The sequence below is a fragment of the Maniola hyperantus genome, chromosome 1, assembly GCF_902806685.2.
Source record: "Maniola hyperantus chromosome 1, iAphHyp1.2, whole genome shotgun sequence".
Lineage (NCBI taxonomy): Eukaryota > Metazoa > Arthropoda > Insecta > Lepidoptera > Nymphalidae > Maniola > Maniola hyperantus.
The window spans coordinates 5,954,964-5,979,441 of record NC_048536.1 but is presented as its reverse complement, the minus strand read 5'-3'; the positions used below and the strand labels follow the sequence as shown (position 1 = coordinate 5,979,441).

The window sequence follows — 24,478 nt, the reverse complement described above, 5'->3', positions numbered from 1 at the left end:
CTCAGCGGCCTTCAGAAACGAGGTCTTACTTGAGGTTAACGATTTCAGAGGGTTTGGTTTTGGTCGCTTATCAGCAAGCTTGAAGAGCTGTGGAGCCTCGTAGCCAACATCATGGCGGTCATGGTACAATTCCATCAGGCAGTATTTTAGATGTACTGGTCCTGTCTATGAGTGGTGATATGAGATCGTCCTCCATGTCGCTCGGCCACGCTGCCCGTCATACGATAGCGTGCAGAGCCGGCTTATGACGCTCTGTGTAGTGCCAAGGGCGACATACAGTAGGTACGTTGTCTGGAACAAGTTTAGTTGCAACATTCCGACGGCTCTCATCATCTCTTCTCGTGCAAAATATCGTGGTCGCTCCATATCCATGCAATTTTTAGGGTTCCGTACCTCTAAAGGAAAAACGGAACCCTTATAGGATCACTTTGTTGTCTGTCTGTCTGTCTCCGTCTGTCTGTCAAAAAACCTACAGGGTACTTCCCGTTGACCTAGAATCATGAAATTTGGCAGGTAGGTAGGTCTTATAGCTGGCATTAGGGGAAAAATCTAAAAACCGTGAATTTGTGGTCACATTACACAAAAAAAATGAAATTGTGGTCATAAACTAATAATTAGTATTTTCAATTTTCAAAGTAAGATAACTATAACAAGTGTACATTCTACTAAAAATAATAAACAGATTTTTATTTATTTTTATGCATCATAAGTAGTTTTTGAAGTGAATTATCGTGCAAAATGTCGAAAAAATACGACTGTTGTACGGAACTCTCGTTGTGCGAGCCTGATTCGCACTTGGCCGGTTTTTTTTTTAGTTCCGATGCAGAAAAAATCCACATTTTTGCTTTTTTGTCATTTAATTGACGACATTAGCTTAGGTTGGGATGGGTAGGTACTTTCAAACAATATGCAAAAATTGCAATTTTTCTTTTTTTTACAAAATATAGGCATAATAAGTGGGTAACTAAACACGAATTAAATTAAGAAGCCAGTCTGGAAAAAATATCCAATTATTTACCAAATCTAGTCTAGATTTGGTAAATAATTGGATATGTTTTTAATACTTGTTGTTCCTGATCCCTAGACAGTTTTGATGTGTGTATTATTTTTATGTGTGTGCCGTTTGTGCTTTTGAGTTTTTTGTTTTCATTGTTCGGGCTTGATGACAGCCAGGCGCGAATAAACGGCGCGCAAACACGCGAGCCGCTAGCCTAGCTCCGCTCGTGATTCGGCGCGCCATGCCACAACTACGCTCGGCAAAGTTCGCACGATCCATCACTTGTCGGTTTTTTTGACACGGATCAAAGACGCGCGCGCCATCTTGGGCTCGGCTTGTGTTAATACGCGCCGTCTAAAGTTTAGACCTAAACAGATGGTACAGAGCGCGCGACGAAGGAAGAACCATTTTAGATGAAGGAAGCCGTATCTCCACGGACGGCTCGGCTCGCGTAGAATCGTGCTACCCCGCGTCGTTTAAACGAGCAGGCTTGCGTCCGAATTAAGCCGAGCTGCGTCTACACGGATGGTGCGGCTCGTGTTACAGCGGGCCGTTTAACCGCAACTTTACACGTCTGAACTCTGATTGGCAACGTGGAAAACAGTCTGTCACTATTAGCTGAAATTCTTAAATTCAGCCAATCAAAATTAAGCAAAGATTGCAATAATGATTTATCCAGCTTTCCTTCCTTAATCTAAAACTGAATACGGGCGTCAACCAGTTGACTAATCGCAATCATCTCTGACTGGCTAACATTGTTTCGCTTTTGGCCAAAATTCACCGGGCGCAGCAAGAATACCATGAATTCAGCCAATCACAACAATTTTTAAATATTGATAACCACATTTCACAATCTATACCGGCCAGTAGGTACCGAGAACAGACTGAGAATGTACAAGTAAGGGTAGATGATCTCATCTACAGGCAGATAGGAACAAAAATATCAATATCATCTAAGTCAATATCACATAGGCCAAAAATGCGGGGCTGATGTCAGGTCAACAATTAGTCTTAAATTAACACATTGACATATAATAAAATAGTAGCAGAACTGTTCTTTGATAGGTTTACCTATACATTAATCATCATCATCATCATCATGAACAACCCATCGCTGACTCACTATTGAGCACGGGTCTCCTCTCACTTCAGCCCCGGCTTCGCACGGGTAGCTTATGACAATTTTCGTGGGGATCTCTACTTTTTATAAAATAAAATGTATATGTCACATTCAGGAATAATGTAGCTTTCTACTGGTGAAAGAATTTTCAAAATCGGTTCAGTAGTTCCAGAGATTACCCCTTACAAACAAATTTACTTCTTAAACTTACTAAACTTTACTTCCTTATAATATTAGTATAGATATCTGATTATATAATATTAGTATAGATATCTAATTTTTAAGAAATTTTCAAACTGTACATTTTGTGGAAATAAATAGATGAATGAATATATACTTTTATTTTACCTACACCACAAAACGAGTACAGAAAAACACAAACAAAGCAGAACAAAAATATAGGCAGTATAATTTGGCGGCCTTATCGCTACCTAGCGATCTCTTCCAGGCAACCAAACTGGTACCAAATAACCAACCAAATACTTAAAATAAATTAAAATGAAATGCAGCATCTGAAAAATATAATCTATGACTGTTTGCCCTTCCAAAGCAAAATGCGGGGCACAATATATTGCTTTAAAGTTGCGAGGTCGCCTCGTTCTGAACCATTCACGCAATAACCGACCTGCAACTCACGTCGTTACTTCCAAACTTTAAGGTAACAAACACTTTTGATCTATTTAAAACGTTAAAATTTTGATAACTTAGTTCTTAGTTTTAAAGATATTGTATTTTACATAACGCAAAAACTGACTCAAAAATTACAAAACTATAAAACTAGAATTAAATAAAATAGGTAACCAAAATTAAATCTAAATCTGCATCGAATTTATCGTTATAATTGAGGCATTGTAATCAAGATACTGGTAGCTTTGCACTTTTGATAAACTAATTAAATACTTATCTTAGTACCTACAGCTGACTACTAAGTGTTAAATATTTGCATGTAAAATTGGGTAGGTAGGTTCCTAATTACTTATAACTTTATAATGTGCATGAAAATAATAATTATAATGACAATAAGTAGGTCCTTAATTAGAAAAATTCTAAATACTAATCATTAATCCCGTAAATTTATTTAAATGCCATCAAAATCTGTTCACTGGTTTCTGTTAAGATATTGTTACCATATCAAATCTTTGAAAAGAGCAACCGCCGAGTTTCTTGCTGGTTATTCTCGGTAGGAAAGGCATTCATTCTTAACCAATGGTAGGTGCATTTGAAGATTCAAAAGTCAGGTAACTAGGTTATAGGTACTTGTAAAAGTTCAATTGAATAAAAAATATTTTGTTTGTTCGCAATAGCTCGGTACTAGGTTTACCTAGGTATCTACTTAGTATCTACCGACACCATGCAGCAACGGTTCGGTACTTGAATGCCATGGAAGTTCTAATAGGCCGTCGTTAATTACCTACAATCTACATGCTCATAAGGCACATAGAAGGTCACGTTCAGTGTCAAATGTCAGACAAACGAACCATGAAACAAAAATAGGAGTTTGTCTACAAACAGCTTATTTATTTTTGTTTTGCATATTTAGGCAATCGCCGACAATCTGGCCTGTGTTACAACACTTATCATATACTTAGAACCAGTCGCTTGGAAAACGTTAGGATATGATTATGAAGAACAGAGAAGACCATGACATAGTTTAACATACGATTGATTGTTTTTAAAACGATATTTTGTCTGATAAATATCGAAGCTAGCAATAGCGAAGATATTAATAGTTGTCCGCCTGCTAATCAGGAGGATCCCAGTCACACACCTGTAACTTTTCGGAGCTGTATGCGTTTTAGGCTTAAATATCACATTTAGGTTCACAGGTTAGGTAGGTTAGGTGTCACAGTTTTAACGATGAAGATAAACATCGCCTGAGAGTTCTTCATATTATGTTCGCACTTGCCAGTGTGATAGATTATTTATGGCTAAAACCCTCCTCATTCTGAGAGAAGACTCGTGCTCTGTAGTGTGTCGGTAATGTGTTGATCATGATGATTATGATTATTTAAAACGCTGGTACTCGTATAATTTGAATTTTTGTTACCGTCGCGACCAACATTGCTTTATTGCCAACTTTATCTCAGTACACCATAGACAGTGAATGAATCTTTCCTTACATTTTTGTTTCTTTGTTGCCTTAAGTTGTACTATTATGTATTCTGAGCCTCAAGTGACAAAGGTATTATTTTGTAGAACTCAAGATGCGGCTCGCGTATTTCACCTCTATTCTGGCGTTGGTGGCGCTAGCCGAAGGTTATGGCGATGGCGCGCCCCCTAGCGCTTGCAAGGACATGATCCCAAGACATCCCGTGCCTCCACAGCCATTGCCTGCACCCTATACCCTCACTCCCAGTACCAAGGTATGTATAATCTTCCAGACTTTAGATCCGAGACTTTAGCTGTAAAATATTACCAAGGTAATTAACTACTAATTACTGGCAATTAAATACGAATTACTGGCATAGGCACGGAATATGTATTAGGTATATCCCACCAGGACACAATTTACTTACAAATATTGGGGATAACCCAAGATAATCTAAATGTATAGAAAGAAAAGCTGACTGACTAGACATCCTTTAAGAAAGCATTTTTGAAAATTCAACCCCAGGGACAGGGAGTAAAATAGGGGTTTGAAATTTGTGTAGTCCACGCGGACGAAGTCGCACGTAGGTATTTCCTATTCCCATGATTTCCGCCAGAATTTATATGGGACGGCCACACTTACTAAGGAGCTACGGGGTCCTGTCAAGAATTAAAAAAACTGGCCAAGTGCGAGTCAGGCTCGCGCATTGAGGGTTCCGTACTACAGTCGTATTTTGCGACATTTTGCACGATAATTCAAAAACTATGATGCATAAAAAAAATAAAAATCTGTTTTAGAATGCACAGGTGAAGCCCTTTCATATGATACCCCACTTGATATAGGTAGTTACTAATTATTAGTTCATGAAATTTTTCGTAAGTCCGTTTAGTCGCACGGTAGCGCGCTCCAGGTCACCCATACCGCGCACTTTTGCTGCGCTCAACGCGCTGCTGAAGGAGTCCCCTCGCTGTGACATATTTGCTGACAAATGGGCTGACCTCATGGGTCAGATCTTGCACTTTTGTGAAAATTTATAACTATGCTTTTTTAAATTTATACCTAATTTTAACAATTTTTGTAAGTATGTTTATGTTAGTACTCGTAGTTTAATTAGTATAATTGGGCTTTATGGCCGTTCTATTTAAATAATAAATAAATAAATAATAATAATAATAATGTATATATATTATATATATATATAAAAATAATCAAATAATAATGATAATAGATATATCCAGATAATAATAATAATAATGACCACAATTTTTTTTTGTGTGATGTAACCACAAATTCACGGTTTTCAGATTTTCCCCGAATATCTGCTATAAGACCTACCTACCTGCTAAATTTCATGATTCTAGATCATCGGAAATTACCCTGTAGATTTCTTGACAGACACGACAGACAGACAACAAAGTGATCCTATAAGGGTTCCGTTTTTGCTTTTGAGGTACGGAACCCTAAAAATGAGTTAAATATGAAGATAATGTGTAAACAGGTAGTGAAGGCTGGTACACCAATGGAAATAACGATCTCCGGCAACTCCGCTGCAAATACCATCCGAGGCATCATGCTGCAGGCGCGAGCTGGCGCTAAGATTGTGGGAACTTTCAAGGTGGACAATGATGACCGTCTCGCCAGACTCATGAAGTGCGATGTCCAAGGGGTAAGTGGGCCATTATCTAGGTACACCATAAGCGGAATACATATCTGAGTGATAAGTAAACCACTGCATTATTATTTATAATATCAAGAAAATCTCTACTTAGTTTTTTTTATGTAGCTCATTAAATAGGTAGGTATAAACTGTTTGTAGATAAATACGAATTTTTCTGTCGACTGTAAAAAATAAACTACCTACGTAGTAAGTACACAATTTCATTACACAATTATCTATTTTTGTATCCTGCGCTACATTAATTTCGCGGTAAATTTTGAACCTGTTTTACTAAAATTTGGCCTCAACACCAGTTTTGATAAGTACCTACCAACATCAACAGAGCCACAGAATAATACAACTTTAGCATTTACCAAAAAATTGTAACACAAAAAACAAAATTGCGCTCGCGCTCCTATTTATCGTTGGATTCTATCATACTGACAAATCAAAAGGTAAAATTTCAGTAATCAATAAAGTAGGACTTCGGACTTCCACTAACTCCGACAAGTCGAGCAAAAGATTTTACTGATGAAAGGTTTGGTTGAGGCCCTGATAAAACCCCTCCCGAAATCAATTCCTGGCTATGGTACCCGGTATCTTTTTAGTTCTCGCTAGGTACCTACTAGTTATCTAATATCTACTATAGGTTCAGACCTAAAGAATTTTTTTTTGTAAAAAAATTATGTGTTTATTTTAGGCCTAATCAAACAAGCGCATTAGCATTTCAAAGCTTGATCATCTACTTATTTATTTCCCTTGACGATTTTGGGGACTTCGTTTGGGGACCACCTTTCGCGTTGTGCTGGTACATTAATTTCTGAAAACATGTAAATAACTCCAAAATTCATGCTCCGTGAGTACCTACCAAGTTTGCCGCGAGTGCCTTTTTTCTTGGTCGATGACTGATGCCTGAATGTTCGTATTTTTGAATCATTTGAACTTCCTTGTTGCGCTTTAATAACGTTATTTGGTTGAAGTCGCAGCTCAGAAAAAATGATAACAATCATTATGGCTATTGTTAAAAGACCTTCACGTTCTAAGTAGCTTTTTAGTACCTTTACGGACATAGCTAATGATTATACCAAGCGCCTAACAACGCACTCAATATAACTAGCGGTTAATACCAAACTTTAAACCTTGGCGTTTTTTTTAGTGATTTCAAGTAATTCATTCATTACTTCAACTAGACACCCAAGTAGACTCGCGGCGGGGCGGCTGCAAATTAGTCCCGATCAAAAATCATATTTTGTTCCTCTCTTATCTATAATCCTACCTACGATTATGGCAATGGTTTTTACCATTGCCATAATCGAACCGAATGTATTTGGTTGGCTGAATTTTTATTCATGTTCAGAGATTAATTTAAAGGAGATCATTGAGGGTCCCGCGTTCGATTTTCTTTCATACCTACTCATTACCACCAGGTGAGATCGCAATCAAGGGTTAACTTGTTACAGAATTTAAAAAAAAACGCCAAGCACGAGTCTGACTCGCGCACCGAGGGTTCCGTATTTCGGTATATTTCGATTTTTTGCCCTATAAATCAAAAACTATTATGCATACAAATAAAAATAAATCTGTTTTAGAAGGAACGAGTAAAGCCCTTCATATGATACCCCGCTTGATCATAGTCATCTTACTTTGAAAATACCTACTAATTATTTGTTCATGAACACATTTTAATTCTTTTTGTGATGTAACCACGATTTTATGATTAATTCCTTTACTTGTGCTATAAGACCTACCTACCTACCTAATTCTAGGTCAACGGGAAGGGGTTCGTTTTTCCCCTTTTGAGGTACGGGACCCTAAAAACAACGGTGCCTATAATTATAAACCAACACAGTAGTTTCAGCCATAGATAAATGATTATTGGTCTTCGCTACACCTAGCTAAGACCAATAATTAATTATTATCTATGGTGTCAGCCAATGGGTCATATCTTCAGTCATCATTCTTTCAAACTTTAATGCTACGGGGTAACTTGTAAGCTGTCATTCTTACATAGGTACATTATTATTATTTTCAGGACACGATTACCCACAAGAGACACGACCCCAAGGACGACAAGCAAACAGTCACATTCACGTGGACCCCACCAGCTGACCTCAATGATAATATCAAATTCAGGTAGGTTTCTAATCAGCCCCCCAATTGTGTAAGAATAACCATTTCATGGCTATCGCAATCGTCAAGAATTCTGCCCTTTGATTGGCTGTTCAAAAATGTAAACAGCGAATCAACCAATCAAAGGGCAGAATTTCTTGACGATTGCGATAGCCATGAAATGGTTATTCTTACACAATTGGGGGGCAGGTATAATGATTTTATGTATTGAATACTATAGCCGTATATAAAAGCTGTGAGAGCCTGTGGGTTAAACCGTCCGCTTACTATTCGGAAGGTCGAGGTTTCGATCCCGAGCACGCACTTCTGACTCAACTTGTCTGAGTGAGGAAACCTGCATATCTGAGTTCTCCATAATGTTCTCAAAGGAAAGGTGTACGAAACCTGCCAATCCGCAATTGGCCAGCGTGTTAGTCTATGGCCAAAGCCTTCTTATTCTGAGAGGAAACCCGTGCTCAGTAGTTAGCCGACGATGGGTTGATCATGATGATGATGATGATGATTTAATATTGGAGTGTATTTTGGCCACCTCCCTGCCTGGCGCAGGGATGAATGCTGTGGTCTTAGAAGTGGGTGGTACCGAGTTTGATTCTTGACAAAAAATATTATAAATTTAATTATTCTTTTTTTTCAGGGCTACAATCGCTCACACTGGGGAAGTCTTCTGGGTTGGCCTAGAATCTGCCCCTGTCAAAGTAACCCTTTAAGCGATAAGTTAATAATTCGTAGGCTCAATTTGTATTCGTACAACTATGTATTATTTAAAAAGCTGTGACGTGATATTAAAATATAATGTATCTATATTTTACGTAAAATAAACATTTTTTGATAAATTAAGTCATTTATTTCAAAACATAAATAAAAAAGTACCGAAAAGATTTAACAATTTTTTTATACTACTTGTAGCACCTAGAAAAATTGTCTTAGAGATCAATACAAAAATTCGTATAGTCATATTTTCGCATAATATAGGAACAAGCACTCATATTTATCGATGATATACTATTTAGGCAAGACTACTCTTAGTGGTCAAATTCGTTCAAATGATATCCAACTATAAATATGAGTGCAAATCACAAAGATTAATTTATTACTATCGAACGTACACTGAAACGTCTCTTATGGTCCGTACAAAATGAATCCTCACGCGCTATTTTAACTCTAAAACTGGTACACTGTGAATTCAAAACTACGGTTCACCTTTAAAATAAGGACTTCGTAGTTTCGACATGAAATTTTACACAAAAAGTTAAAATGGCGCGTGAGGTTAAATTTTAGGCGTTATAGAACTAAAGAGCTTCTTAAATATTAAATGACATTTTGTACGGACAATATTACAAAAATCTATCACTTAATATTTAATCTAGCAGTTACCCGCTGCTCTATTAGCACAGAATGACTGAGTTCCCGCTTCCCCTAGGGCTAAGATTTCGAGATATAGGGCGGTTTCAGACTAGCGTATTATACGCGCGTATAAGCTCGTTTTTGGAAGCGCATGTAGGCGCGTATAGGCGCGCCTTTTGGCACACGCTCAACTCGTACGAGCGTTGACGCGCTTCTAAGCTCGTATAAGCGCGAGCCGCGAGAGACCACTACCCGTATACGCGCGTCCGGTTTTTTGAAGCGCGTATGTAGCGCGCGTATGCTGAAACGACCGTATACGCGCAAAAAAAATACGCTAGTCTGAAACCGCCCTTAAAGTAGTCTATATCCAAAGGATACGTTTCAGTTTACGGCCGTATGAACTCTGTAAAACAAGACCATACCCAAGAGCATGAAACATTTAGTATATTGTTGTTATTGATTAAGACTAATTTAAGAAACAAGTACATCTACCTCGGAGACAAAGCAATTCCAGTTTTTTTTACCAGCTACTTAACCCTATCAGTATAAAATCTTAACGAGTCTTAATTATGGCAGTATATTTGAGTCTGAGTACTCGTAACCTACCTAACCATTATGTAATTAATTACGATATTTTAATTTGTTTAACCTATATTAAGATATAACCGATCATGTGCACCTGATTTAAGAATATAGGTGTACCGCTTGACCAAGATAGGGGGTGGGATGCCGGTCGTGGGTGGCAGCGATGTTGAAAGACTTGAGTTTTAGGGTACCGTGCCCGATGGGTGCAGACATTACTAAGCCTCTGCTGTCTGTCCGTCCGTCTGTCTGTCTGTCTGTCAGCGGACTATATCTCGTGAATCGCAATAAGTAGAGAATTGACACAGAAATGAGAATGTGTAATTCAATTACCACTTTAACAACAAATAATAGAAATTTCAAAATGGCCATCATGAAAATTCAAAAAATATCTATATATTAAAAAGTGTTATTTCTTGTACTGTGGCACGGACGGCTTCGTGTGCAAGTCCGACTCACACTTGACCGATTTTTACGTGAACACCAATCACCCTCCCGCACCCCGCACCCTACCTTACAAGCCGCCTCAGTGAAAGGATTATACCTCTAGTAAGTATGATGAAGTATTGATGATTGATGAGATGATGACGTACATATACAAGCAGTACCAGCTAATTATAAATGTTCTTTCCTAAATAATATTATGTATTTAATTTAGATAGTTATGCATTCGTTATTCGTTGGGAAGAATTTCACATTGAACATTGGCAAATAAAGCATTTTTCAGTTTACATAGTTCGTCTTATGTAAACTGAAAAATGCTTTATTTAATCTATCAATTTGCTTTGAATAACGTAAGCATAGTTTGCTTTTTTAATTCGAGTAGAGTAATTTATCATAAAATACCTTTGAGTTCTGACTAGGAGCCATGCAAAAACGAAGACAACGAAGCTAGGACTGCCAACTCTAAAAAGAAAAACCGGTCAAGTGCGAGTCAAACTCGCGCACCGAGCTTCCGTACTACAGTCGCATTTTTTTGACATTTTTGCAAGATATATCAATAACTATTATGCACAAAAATAAATAAAAATCTGTTTTAGAATGTGCAGGTAAAGCCCTTTCATATGATACCCCACTTGGTATAGTTATCTTACTTTGAAAATTAAAAATACTAATGATTTTTTCATGAACACATTTTTTTGATGATGTAAATACAAATTCACGATTTTCAAATTTATTCCTTTACTTGTGCTATAAGACTTACCTACCTACCAAATTTCATGATTCTAGGTCAAAAGGTCAGTTTTGTATTCCAAGAGATAAACTTCGAAGAGTTGACAACCCTATTGAATAATCTCTGCAAGACGCTTGCTCTTTTGATGTCAAGATCATAAACGTCGTCAGGTGGTAAGTCTAAAATAGCTCGAGTGATTGATCGCAAATAGGCACACTCCAGCCAATTAAAGTTTTTCATGCACCGCTAGTGACATTCTCTAAAAGTGATCGCACACTGCCGCAAGAAAACTTGAAAACGAATTACGACTATCATCAAATGTGCAGTTACAGTTAGACGACGTATTATTTAGATGACCTTTTTGTTATTAAATCTTCGACTTAACACACAATATTTTTAAATAAAGACGGGCATCTATAGGACCATTGGCAGCCAAGTTTAGTGTTTATTTACACAGACCACACCACAGCGACAAAAATGATAGGCACTTGACAGGGGTTGTGTGTGAATTAAAATAATCTCACTCCGAAGCCATGCAGTCCCAGCCACAAATACCTAAAAGTGAATGAAACTACACGTTTTTACATAACTGCGCAACGCGAAGGAGTGTATTATATTATAATTCTGTCACATACAACTAACGGCTAAGTGCGGAAAAGAAACCTAAGTAGGAAAAATAGAAGATAATATGCTTTTGTGTGGCCGGCGGCGGAAGGGGACGCGGCCGGCGCGGCGCGTGGCAATATTTTTGCCGCTATACGCCGCGCCGTTCGGCGTCGCGTCGTCGTCGTAGTGATTGTGGCACGTCTGAAAGGACCCTTAAGGTTCGTACGCACCTGAGCGGCGCGGCGCGGCGCTTCAGTCCGACTGCAGAACGCTTCACCTCAGGCCGCTCGACGGTGCCTACCGCACTACAACTTCAGTACGCGGCAGCTCGCGTCACTTGCGCGTCACTTTTACACCCGTTCGCGTACGAGCAACAACGTCGCAAGATGAGCGACAGTGAAGAGGATTTGATTATTATTTCTTTGTTGTGCAGAAGAAGAACGAATTATCGAAGAGAAAAAACCGGCCAAGTGCGAGTCAGGCTCGCGCAATGAGGGTTCCGTACTACAGTCGTATGATTTCGATAATTCAAAAACTATGATGCATAAAAATAAATAAAAATCTGTTTTAGAATGTACAGGTGAAGACCTTTCATATGATACCCCACTTGGTATAGTCACTCACTTCGAAAGTTGAAAATACTAATTATTAGTTCATGACCACAATTTAATTTTTTTTGTGTGATCTAACCCTAAATTCACGGTTTTCAGATTTTTCCCCAAATGTCAGCTATAAGATCTACCTACCTGCCAAATTTCATGATTCTAGGTCAACGGGAAGTACCCTGTAGGTTTCTTGACAGACAGACGGACAGACAGACAGACAGACAGACAGACAGACAGACAGACAGACAGACAGACAGACAGACAGACAGACAGACAGACAGACAGACAGACAGACAGACAGACAGACAGACAGACAGAGACAGACAGACAGACAACAAAGTGATCCTATAAGAGTTCCGTTTTTCCTTTTGAGGTACGGAACCCTAAAAAAGAAGAAGAAATGGATTGCTGACATACCAAAGTCACGCTATCAAGAAGGATATCACATTTTGTTTCCTCGCCTTCTTAATGACTCTGTACCATTTCACATTTACTTCAGAATGTCGAAGACAAAATTCTTTATGCTATTGCCTAATAGTTTTTGTGGAAATTACATTAGAAACAATAGGTATACCACACAGGTCGGTAATATAATCCTACAAGAAACCTATGTCCAGCAGTGGACATATCTATCGGTTGATGATGATGATGATGATGATAGTTTTTATGGAAATTATAAAAAAATATTTATGCATATCCATACTTATATTATTATCAACGCAAAAGTGTATTTGTCTGTCTATCTACTAGCTTTTGACGGCTCAACAGCTTAACCGAATTTGATGAAATTTGGTACAAAGTTGAATTACATCCCGGGGAAGGACAGGCTACTTTTTATCCTGGAAAATGAAAGAATTTCCACAGGATTGTTAAAGGCCCATTTATATGAAGTTTGGACCAGAGGTAGCTTGCATTCCGGGAATTGACAGAGGTAGGCAACTTTTTATCCCGGAAAATCAAAGAGTTCACACGGGATTAAAAATCTAAAAAAAAATGCAACTAGATGATGCCTGCGACTTCGTCCGCGTGGATTTAGATTTTTCTATAGGTGAGCACATTTCCGGGAATCACCTACTAGTACCTATATACCTGAGATAGATTATACCCTGTAGGATAAAAGTAGCCTATGTGTACCTACACATAGGCTAGTTTTATCCCGAAAATCAAAAAGTTTCCACGGGATTTTTAAAAAACCTACATCTACGCGAACGAAGTTGCGGGCATCAGCTAGTCCCTTAGGTTCTGTGGAAATTACATTAGAAAAAGCATTTTCGCAAAATGTCTTTGTTTTATGTGCAATAGAATATATAAAATAGGCAGGTAAACACAGGTACATATTATATCTAAATACCTATATAAAAGAAAAAGGTGACTGACTGACTGATCTATCAACGCACAGCTCAAACTACTTGACGGATCGGGCTGAAATTTGGCATGCTGGCTAGCTAACTAGCTAATATGACGTAGACATCCGCTAAAAAGGGATTTATGAAAATTCAACCCCTAAGGGGGTAAAATAGGGGTTCGAGATTTGTGTAGTCCACGCGGACGACGTCGCGGGCATAAGCTAGTATAATATAAACACAAGTACAACAATAGGTAGGCATATTTCCGAAACTATTAATTCTACCTAGATGAAGTAGGTAGGTATAATATTATGTACATAATATATTATAGTTATTTAATCAGGATTATTTTTACCATTGATGTTTTCTCATAACGCTCGGAGAGACATTTATACATTTAGACACTGGGAAGGGGGGAAGCCGACATCCTAGGGGTTGGGACCTTTGAGGATATACTTCTAAGAGCATGAGGAACACGTCATGTGTCAAAAATTAAACCTACGTTATTTATTTTGAGGTCTATCTTGCCGATTCTTGCCTGTACTTTAAATACCTAACAAGATGCGCGTGTATCTTATTCGAGCGTAGGGATATTCCGATACTAATAAATACTAGTAGGTACTCGATACTTTTGATTCGATACCAAGTATTTATTGTATCGAATCAATTTTGCGATACATAATCGGTATCGAAACAAAAATACTTGGTATCGAATCGAATCAGCAAACGCATCATACAGAACTAAGAGAGCAAAAACGAGGCAAAAACAGTCAGCTAATCAGGTTACCGAGTTACCGGTATTCGTCGCGTGGCGGCGTGAGTGACGCGTTGTCTCGCGCTGGGCTAGCCGAATTCGTCCGACTTCAGCCGAGCCCGCCCGAGCCGAAAGCGAGAGAAGAAAACACCCGCACCCGCTCGCAAATCATCTCGCCATTCCGCCATTGTGAAAGTGTTAAGTGATTGTTTACAAGTAATTTTATTAATTGTAATCATCAAATTCATCGGTTTATTCCAATGTTATCATGGCACCACCAAAATCTATAATATGGACACATTTTACCAAAACAAACGAAACAATTGCAAAATGTAAACAGTGTTTTAAGTCTGTGAAGTATTGTGGGAATACGTCGAATTTATTCAAGCATTCTAAAACTCATGGAATTTCTGTGGACAAAGGCAAATTACAGAAAAAAGAAAATAATAAGTCCAACGAAAGGTAGGATTCTAAACTTTTCTTTTTTTTTGCGATTGCTTTCCTAAGATGTTAAATAAAAAATCCTACCTACTCCTACCTATTTTATTTGTATAAAAAATAGTTTTGCAGCAGTGGTACTGTGATTGTCTTGTCTATATATTAATAATATATGAATAATAATTGATGACCGGTGATGAGATATTTCCTTTGTATAAATACGATTTAAACAATTTAAGGTTATGTGTTTGTTTTTGTTAGTGTAATAGTGTTGTTAAATGGCGGTAGTGTTGGAGTTGGTATTATCGATACTTTGAAGATTATCGATCTATCAAGTGTTAATTTTTGTTATTATGTTTCAGTTCAAAAAATACAATAGTGTTGGCCAACTCAAGGCATTTAATGGAAGATGATCAACCCCAAGCATCAACATCGAAAATTTCAGAAGATCGTGATGATTGCTCTAGTGTAACCACATTAACAAGTATGGACTCGGAGACTGCAAGGGAGCTATGTCTGAGCAATTCAATAAAGAATGCGTTTGAACGAATTTCATCTAATAAAGGTAAATAAATAGATATTTAATTAAATATTAGCAAAATAATATTAATACATATAGAATTAGTGTTAAAGAAAAATATATAAATATTTAATTTAATATTACATGTATTAAAATTGAGTTTTATTTTTAGCTGGTGGTACGAAGTATAACAGAATTGTTCAAGCATTGATATTTTTTATCTGTCAAGATATGCGTCCATTTAATATAGTTGAAGGTGAAGGCTTTTTACGACTTGTAAAAGAACTGGAGCCTACTTTTAAAGTTCCTGGCGCAAAGTATTTAAAGAAAATGACTACCGAAAAGTACGAAGCTTGTATAACTATTTGTAAGTCCAAATTATCCAAGATAGACAATTTCTGTTTAACGCTGGACATATGGACAGAGACAATGAATGAAGTAGGATTCATGGGCGTCACCATACATTTTGTAGAAAATGGTCAAATGTGTATGTATTATCTTGCAACTCGTGCATTAAGAGAGCGACATACAGCTGAATACATATCGGAAAACCTGCTGGATATTTTGAAAAAATGGAATATTCCACTTACCAAAATTCGTGCTGCTGTATCAGATAATGCCAGTTCAATGTTGGCTGCCATACGAATGTCTTTAGGCGAAAAAAAACATTTACCGTGTTTTGCCCATACTATTAACCTTGTAGTTGAAGAGGCACTAAAGTTGCCCAGTGTTAAATCAGCTGTTATAAAAGTACGAGAAATTGTTAATTGGATAAAAAATAGTGTTGTGCAGTCGGATAAGCTACGAAAAATCCAAATGCGTAATAATGTTTCGGCAGGATCAGTTTTAAAACTTATTGCAGATGTAAGAACTAGGTGGAACTCAACTTTTTTTATGTTAGAGCGATTTCTAAAGTTAAGAATAGTAATATCAGAAATTGTAATTGAGAGTGTAGTGGCTCCAAATTTGCCAAGTGCAGTGGAAATGGAAACCTTGAATGAGCTTACAACTGTATTAAAGCCTTTTGAATATGTAACAAGAGAATCATCGGGCCAAAAGTATGTAACAATCTCCAAAATTATACCAATGCTTAATTGCTTAACTACAGAACTGAATAGTATCACTCCAAACTCCGCTATCGTTAAAGAATGTAAGGATGTTTTATTGAGAGAGCTGAAAAGGAGGTATGGGATGATTGAATTAAACGATCATGCAGCCATTGCAACAATTCTAGACCCAAGGTTTAAAAATCTGCATTTCCAAGACCCCTCTGCATGCGGAAGAGCTATTCAAAAACTTAGAACCATGGTTGTCGGACAACTAAGTAGCCCAAGTGAGTCAGAAGATGATGTCTCATCTACTGCACCACCTGAATACGATTTTTGGAAACATCATAAAGAGTTAGCACATGGGCACAAGAAGAAAAAAAAATCTCATCAGGGAGATGAAGTTTCTCTTTATTTATCAAATCCAGTAGTTTCTCTTAAAAGCAACCCATTTGCAGAATGGGATGACATGAAGTTGGTGTTTCCTTGTCTGTACAAGTATGCACAGCAATATTTAATTGTTGTTGCAACATCAGTTCCTAGCGAGTGCCTTTTTTCCAAAGCCGGTGCAACAATGACACAAACAAGAAACAGATTGTCTTCTAAATACCTTGAACAGTTACTGTTTTTGGGCAATCTTAATGCTGAAGAGTTTTTTGTTTAAATTATAATAAGCCTAATAAACATTTATAATAAATAAATCGTTTTTTTCGTCTCAATTTTCTTTAAATTATTATCCTTCAACGTTCATTGATAGCACCCTCAAAATAATAAAATAAAAGTTCCAAAAAGTATCGATATCAGTAAGTATCGATACTTGAGGAGTACTTATTTGTATAGTATCGAAAAAAGATTTGAGTATTATCGAAATGAGTAAGTATCGATACTTAGGTGGTATCGGAAAATCCCTATTCGAGCGACGTACGCATACTGAAGCGCCGCGCCGCGCCGCTGGGTATGTCGCACTAGCGTCACTGCACTGCGCGTCGCTTCGGTGCGCTTCAAAATATTCTCTCCAGCCGTGCCGCGCGGCAACGCGCGGTGAAGCGCCGCGCCGCGCCGCTCTAGTGCGATATGCGCCATACAAAATGATAGAAATGATATTTTGAAGCTCTGTGCCGCGACGTGAAGCTCACTGAAGCGCCGCGCCGCGCCGCTCAGGTGCGTACGAACCTTTATTCTAAATATAAAATGGTACTGTTTATAATGCAAACACTGGAAGATGAATATGGAAAGACTTGACATTGAAACTTGAAACAAGTAGGTACTTACCCAAAGTGTAAATGTTTAGAAAATCCTAATTGACTACTTACTACCAATTCCTTACACAGACACCAAATGTACTTCAGGTTCAGCTCGCGTTACGAATGTAGAAACTACACCGTGATTAATTTTGACGCTCCAATAGTGAGCGGAGGACGAAGCAAGCGCACTGTCTGAACTGCACCGCGAATTGCTCTGTGCTGTCGAGCACATGTCAATTTGGATTTTGTTTATAGACTATGTATTTCGTTGACATGTTTTAAAGTATATTGGCGTTAGCTTGATAATATTTAATATTATAACGCCAATTGAGCGGCCAGGTATGGCCTCCTATCGCTATCACACTTGTCAGGATTTTAGAAGAAAAAACTCGATTAACTTTATCAAAAGTAAAAACCTAAAATAATAAAGTTACCTATAAGTATTGAGAAGTGGCTGCTCCATCGTGTAATAACGTTTCTAAAGAGCTGAATTTAGTTCAGGATTTATATTCAGCCGATTCGTTCGTTTGTGAATAGCATGGTTGCCCCGTAATTCATTTCCACACTATTTTAATGCAAGACAAAAAGCTTTCGTCTATATAATTTTCCACTTTCATGACGCGTACTGTACCATTGATATCTAAATATTAAGAAAGGATATGCGGAATTTAATATTACTGTTTGATGACACGTGTATAAAAAGTGTCTTTAACATTTTACGTGTCAATGCATTTTAACATTAAAATTATTTATTATTATTATAACATGCAGTTGAGGATACATGAATAATCAGTTTTATGAACTACAGTTATAACATAATTAATATTCTTAGGCATTCTATAAATTATTATTATTTATTACATCTATGGAAGTATAGAGTGAAAATGATTTTGAGTATGGAAATATAAAGCAAAAGTACTGGCAGAAACAAAAGGCAATCTGTAGTATGATAAATTCATGTTATTGTAAAAGAAATATTACTTTCATATTGAAGAAATTTCAAGTAGAAAATTATAATTCCAAACATCTATTTTCTCATATATCTTATAATATTATACATAATATAATATAATTTTTCATAAGTACTACATATTATAATCAATTTATATAAAGAAAATAAAATGGCCTTTTATTGGCCTTTTTCATTTAAATACATTGTCCATCTTATAAAATATTGATAAAAGTTTCAGTGGCATGCATTCTGACTAAATTATAATTTCATGTAAAGCCTGAGCAAAAATATAAAAAACCTTGCTCTGTGGGCGCCACTAATACCTATATGGTTTATAGTCACTAAGTATATGGTCTTGAATAAATTAGTTCCACGAGGTATTTATTTATCTGGTTAGGCTTTAGGTACCTACAATTTCTATCTTGGCTGAAAATTAAATAACTAAACACAGAACTTTAAAAGCAATTAGGATCATGCCTTGTCATAGTGTATTTATTAACAGTTATAATACCTAACATTCAGGGTCGATTGACAACAAATCAAAGCAAAAATCTAAAAAAATTCATAGCATATTGACCTTAGTGTCAATACTCTGACCCTCACATTAATATATATTATAATATGTATATTACACGTACAATCTGAGAAAGTACTCGTCATATTGGCTGTGTATCAACTGTCATATTATCAAAAGTACATAATATACTAAACCATACTTTTGATATGACAGGTGACACAGAGCCTAATATTGCAAGTCCTTTCTCAAATTGCACACATAATACCTAACCTAAAGGTTATTGTTGTTTTAATTTTAGTAGTCTAATGTGCAGACATGCCACTAATACCTGTTAGTTATCATAAATTGCATGAAAGTAATTTTGAAGGAAAGTATATCTATTATAATATTTTTAATATAATATATTATATGCAAACAAATTATACAATAACCTATTTGGTCTGAATTAAATGCATTAAAATTTAAGAAACCTATATCCTAAATATGAGACATCACAGTTAATACTGAACTGATAAATGATAATAAATAAATACATACACAGAATAAGGCCAAAGCACACACGATATTTTAGCATTAGATTTCGCATTCGCAGCATTAATAATCCTATATCGTGTCTTGCCAACTATGATCTATCGCAAGTGGCAATATCATAAATGCGCGTTTTAGCGAATACATTTAAATGTTTGTGTAGGATAATGTGCGGTCACTTACGATACTAACAATGAAAATGTGTGCGAAGTTCATTCACAGCTTTTACCTCCCAAAAAGGCGACAAGTCGCCAATTTCTAAAATTAAAAGTATCGTGTGACTTTTGGCCTTTATTGACAACCGTGCAGATGACAAATTGAAAATAGCATCACCTGTGTTGCTCACACTTTCAGGCAGCATTTTTCGTAATTCAATACGTAATATTCGAGTGTCATCATCAATTACAGAGTAAAACTGTGTAATCATTACACAAATGCATTGAAGCGTTGCAGAAATGTGTTGCATATGATGCAGGTAAGTTGCAAGATTGCATATAATTTCATAAAAAGAATACTTACCAAAAAGTGAAACCAACAAACAAATAATCTGACAAGAAAGTGAGTTAATAAAAATGTGTTAAAATTGGCACTCTCGATTGCAGACAAAGAAAATTAAATTAGAAAATCAAAATTCGGCGAATATGGCTAGAACGGCGATCAGGAGTATTAAGTGTGCCAGCAAAAGACTAACAGAGACACTTCCATTTTTATCTGCACTGGCTATACAAATTGCACAAACATATTTGAATAAGCTATCATTGTTTCTGTATGAAGTAGCTCTGCCTTTTTAGTTGTCTATAAAGAGATATATACTTTCCTGCAGCTGAAGTTCGGGGCACCACATATTGTTTGCAGAAGAGCTTAGGGTCGTGCGCTCTTTCTGATAGCTCCCCACAGTCCAGTGCACGTAAAAATGCGAGAACAAAAGTGAAACAGTTGTGTCTCTCTTCATTGTACCTTTCTGCCTCCCACAGTGGACTTAGGCTTACCTATAAGATTATATAATCTAAATATATAAAAGAAAAAGGGGACTGACTGATCTATCAATGCACAGCTAAAACTACTGCACGGATTATGCTAAAATTTGGAATGCAGATAGCTATTATGACATAGGCATCTGCTAAGAAAGGATTTTTGAAAATTCAACCCCTAAAAGAGTAATAAAGGGGTTTGAAGTTGTGTAGTCCATGCGGACGAAATCGTAAGCATAAGCTAGTTAACAATAATTGCTAAAAATATTTTCAAATAAAGTACACATTCTCCGCTAAAAAGCAATTCCTGTGACAGTTCTATCACACATAATAAGAACTAACCGAATAGAACTATTTATTTATATCTTTGGCTTGCTACTAGAACTTGTTCAGTCTATGACAATAATAGTAATTATTGTATTGCTTTATAGTTTGTAATGTTTTGCTTTTAGCAATTTTTTTATCCCATGATTGCAGCATAAACACTGTCTAGTTCTAACTTAAATAAGTCATGATGAAGCAATCACAATTCTAAATACTGTAATTAATTATTACCTTTAAAAGCACACCATCCCAAATCTCATTCCACAGTTCATCAAACTGTTCTAATAAAAGACATTGGTCCCAGTCAACGCTAGTCTCACATCCGCTCCATTTCTTAGTAACAAGGTCAACACTCCGGATACCCTCTTCACTGAACTCTACCACACACCCTTGAGAGTTAGTGACCCCTATGTGCAAGTCTTTAGAATTGTAGTAGTCACTGAAACACAATAGCGGTATTGTATACCCCTTATCTACAAGGGATGTGAGTCAACATTCAGAGAATAAATTGACTAAGGTAATATTTATGACATAGTGGACTTTTTAAGCATACTCACTTAAGGAAATCCCCATGAGTGGGCTTCATGACGATAGCCCGCGGATGCTGAGATGCTTTCACGAAGGGATATGGAACTCTGTAACAAAAATAGGACGCTTAACAACAAACTCTCTCTTTGTACAATCATCGATAAAACGAAAGCAATTCTAATAAATAAACACAGACTCACTGAACTCACCTAAATGGCAAGAGATTGTAGTCATATCTATCTAGTTTCTGTTGACAAACAGGGCAATTTTCAGGTATAATGGTACAAAACACTTTGTGTTCACAATGGTGGAAACAAAGAATACCCGGATCCATTTTTGGTTTGATTTAAACGGTGTTCTATATTAAACTATCACTTTTGACGATTCTAAACTAATCGTAAAGGTGTACGCGAAATATTCAGAAAAAGAAAATTCGTTGTATAGCTGCAATAAACAACTGTCTAAACAAAAATTAATTGAAAACCACTTGGGAAATGGGAAACTATTGTTCCCGACGTCAAGCACTCTTTCCACATCTTGAAGGCCTTCCAAGATATTATGTTCAAAAATTAAATGACAACCACGACTTTTAACATTAAAGTCTATAAAATATGTAAACATGAGTGAAGAGTGAAGTGAAGAACTATTTAAATTAAATTTCCATAAGTAACATCTTTGAACTGATTATTTAAATTCAATATCTATTAAATAGCAAAATAATTACAGTTAACAGTTAACTTCTGATTAAAGATTTCGAACGATATTTTCATTACAAGAAATTAATGACAGCTTGTGCTAAGAGAAAATGACGTTTCGTGACAACCGTTATATATACTTGCATTTGATTGGCTGATACCTGAGCTTTGTTACTATTGGTTATTTAAAAGAATATGGCGGCTATAGCGGATGAGCGGGCATTTCAAGATTATTTTACGATTCTTGTTTTTCGTTTTTTAAATTTTTAAGATTACTTTGCTAAGAGATGCTGCATAGCATCAAGACCGGGAGCCGCAGCAGAAACAGCTGAAAACGGCAAGCGGCGCAAGTATGCCTCTCTTATAGAGAGTTACATTTTTGTGCCGTTTGCCGTGGAGACCATGGGGCCATGGAGTCTTAGTGCAAAAAATTTTTTACGAGACATTTCACCGCGATTAATAGCCTCAACTGGTGACAGAAGGGCTGGCTCATTTTTTGCGCAGCGGATCAGCCTGGCTGTCCAGCGCGGAAATGCAGCCAGTATTCTTGGCACCATTCCACGCGGTCATGATTTATATAGTAATTAGATAAGGCTAGCTTTAAGTTTTATTGTATTTACAAAAAAAAAAAAAAAAAGAGATGCTGTAACGTAATAATTTCAAGTACAGAATAATATAGACGATTAATTATTATTAGGTAATATTTTAATTTTCTTACATTTTTAGGGTTCCGTACCTCAAAAAGAAAAAGGAACCTATGTGGTAGGTACATCTCGTTGACATAGAATTATGAAATTTGTTAGATAGTTAGGTCTTATAGCACACGTAAAGGGAAAAATCCGAAAACCGTGAATTTGTGGTTACATCATTAAATAGTAGATTATTAACCAAGGGGATAAAGCAGTGTCTTCTGTCGCGGGTGACGATTTAATTTCACCCAAAACTAAGACAGCTTTATCACCGAGGAAAATACTCTACTTTTCGTACCATTTGCGAAAAAATTTACACAATAATAATATGAGATAAGCATTTATTAAACGTATTTTGAGAACATTAACTTATTTATAAAAATAAATTAAAATATACTTAACGTTTATGTATTTGAAGAAAACAAAAACGCGGCAAATTCCTAGACTAATATTTTTTTTGTCGGACAAGCAAAGGCATCAAGCTCATACGGCCTCGTTGGTTTTCGTAATTTTATTTAATAACTGCATAATAAATGCGTATTCCTTTTTCAAAAAGATGTATAATGCTTTATATACAAACTCAATGGTGTAAACACAGATGTAGTTCAGTAGTACAGTATAAATTTCGGTAAGTATTCCAAATTTAAATCACATTCTCCCCCTAGAGGATGAATGAAATTCCGTACAATTTTCTTTCCCTGTTTTTAACAGATTAAAAATTACTATTGTTATGTTCGCTTTTTGTGGCATAGAATGTCAGTTTTTTGAGCAAGTGGTACGAAAAATATATTAAAATGTGTTCCAAATAATTAGTATTGTAAACTTTCAAAGTAAGACAACTATATCAAGTGGGGTATCATATGAAAGGGCTTTATCTGTATTTTGTATATTCTAAAACAGATTTTTTAATTATTTTCCGGGATTTATGCATAATAGTTTTTGATTTATCTTGCAAAATATCGAAAAAATAGGACAGTAGTACAGATACGGAACCCTCGGTGCTGCGAGTCTGACTCGCACTTGGTGGTTTTTTTTTAGTAAAATAATATTTGCTAAAGGAAAGGTAACAAACAACAAACGACGGAATTTTCTACCCTCGTTATTAGTAAAAAATAATTTTTAAAGTTTATATTGATAGGCGCTAATCGAGGTCGATTCTTTAAATTTTGTCAATAGACCAAAAGGCATCATTGACCGCGTGTATTGTGTTTACCGTCACCATAGAAACGCGGACTAGAAACCACACCTAAACTGAGACCTACTTAGTTTTATTTAAATTCTATTCAATCATTCGAAAATTAAATCGTACCAAACACTTCAGGAATTCGAAGTTTATAATTGTGATAAATAGATAATATTGTGTTCTGTTTTTGAATTTAATATAACTGTAACTTTACTTTTTTCTATAAGAATGCCTACTTACTTTAAATTGTCTCGATAAATCATAAGTAATTCAAAATTCATAGTAAATAAAATAAACATCATAACATTTTATCTAATTTGTTCAAATTTTTATTAAAGTTTTAGAAAAAATATAAGTAGAATGCATTTTTGCTTCATAAAAATTGTGTAGTACTTAATGCTGGGTATGCAGCTTGGGAAGTAGCGACCTATGGTAGAGT

The 24,478-nt window shown here is 36.3% G+C and overlaps 2 protein-coding genes and 1 long non-coding RNA gene across 3 annotated transcripts; 2 read left to right on the top strand and 1 right to left on the bottom strand.

The window, feature by feature from the left end:
• Positions 1-2,648: 2,648 nt before the first annotated feature.
• On the top strand, positions 2,649-8,826 carry l(2)34Fc (lethal (2) 34Fc). The gene is made up of 5 exons (XM_034978109.2): positions 2,649-2,775; positions 4,314-4,480; positions 5,705-5,872; positions 7,896-7,996; positions 8,628-8,826. The coding sequence occupies exons 2-5, from the start codon at positions 4,322-4,324 to the stop codon at positions 8,698-8,700; spliced, it is 501 nt and encodes a 166-aa protein (XP_034834000.1). The 5' UTR covers positions 2,649-2,775; positions 4,314-4,321; the 3' UTR covers positions 8,701-8,826.
• Positions 8,827-14,242: 5,416 nt separating this feature from the next.
• LOC117990419 (uncharacterized) lies at positions 14,243-17,189 on the top strand. Its single transcript, XR_011237516.1, has 2 exons — positions 14,243-15,407; positions 15,535-17,189. It is a non-coding gene; the product is annotated as an uncharacterized lncRNA (long non-coding RNA).
• A 383-nt stretch (positions 17,190-17,572) lies between these two features.
• Positions 17,573-22,197, bottom strand: LOC117990516 (MKRN2 opposite strand protein). Its single transcript, XM_034977995.2, has 4 exons — positions 21,682-22,197; positions 21,502-21,579; positions 21,176-21,383; positions 17,573-20,638 (listed from the first exon to the last, which is right to left on the bottom strand). Exons 1-4 carry the CDS (start codon positions 21,804-21,806, stop codon positions 20,405-20,407), a joined length of 645 nt encoding a protein of 214 aa, XP_034833886.1. The 5' UTR covers positions 21,807-22,197; the 3' UTR covers positions 17,573-20,404.
• Positions 22,198-24,478: the final 2,281 nt, after the last annotated feature.

Excerpts from the sequence above, each read along its gene's own strand:
- LOC117990516 (XM_034977995.2), bottom strand. The coding sequence starts at position 21,806 with ATGGATCCGGGTATTCTTTGTTTCCACCATTGTGAACACAAAGTGTTT. Across the intron at positions 21,384-21,501 it reads ACTCATGGGGATTTCCTTAA|TGACTACTACAATTCTAAAG; the intron begins GTGAGTATGCTT and ends ATTGTGTTTCAG. Across the intron at positions 20,639-21,175 it reads GGGATGGTGTGCTTTTAAAG|GTAAGCCTAAGTCCACTGTG; the intron begins GTAATAATTAAT and ends ATAATCTTATAG.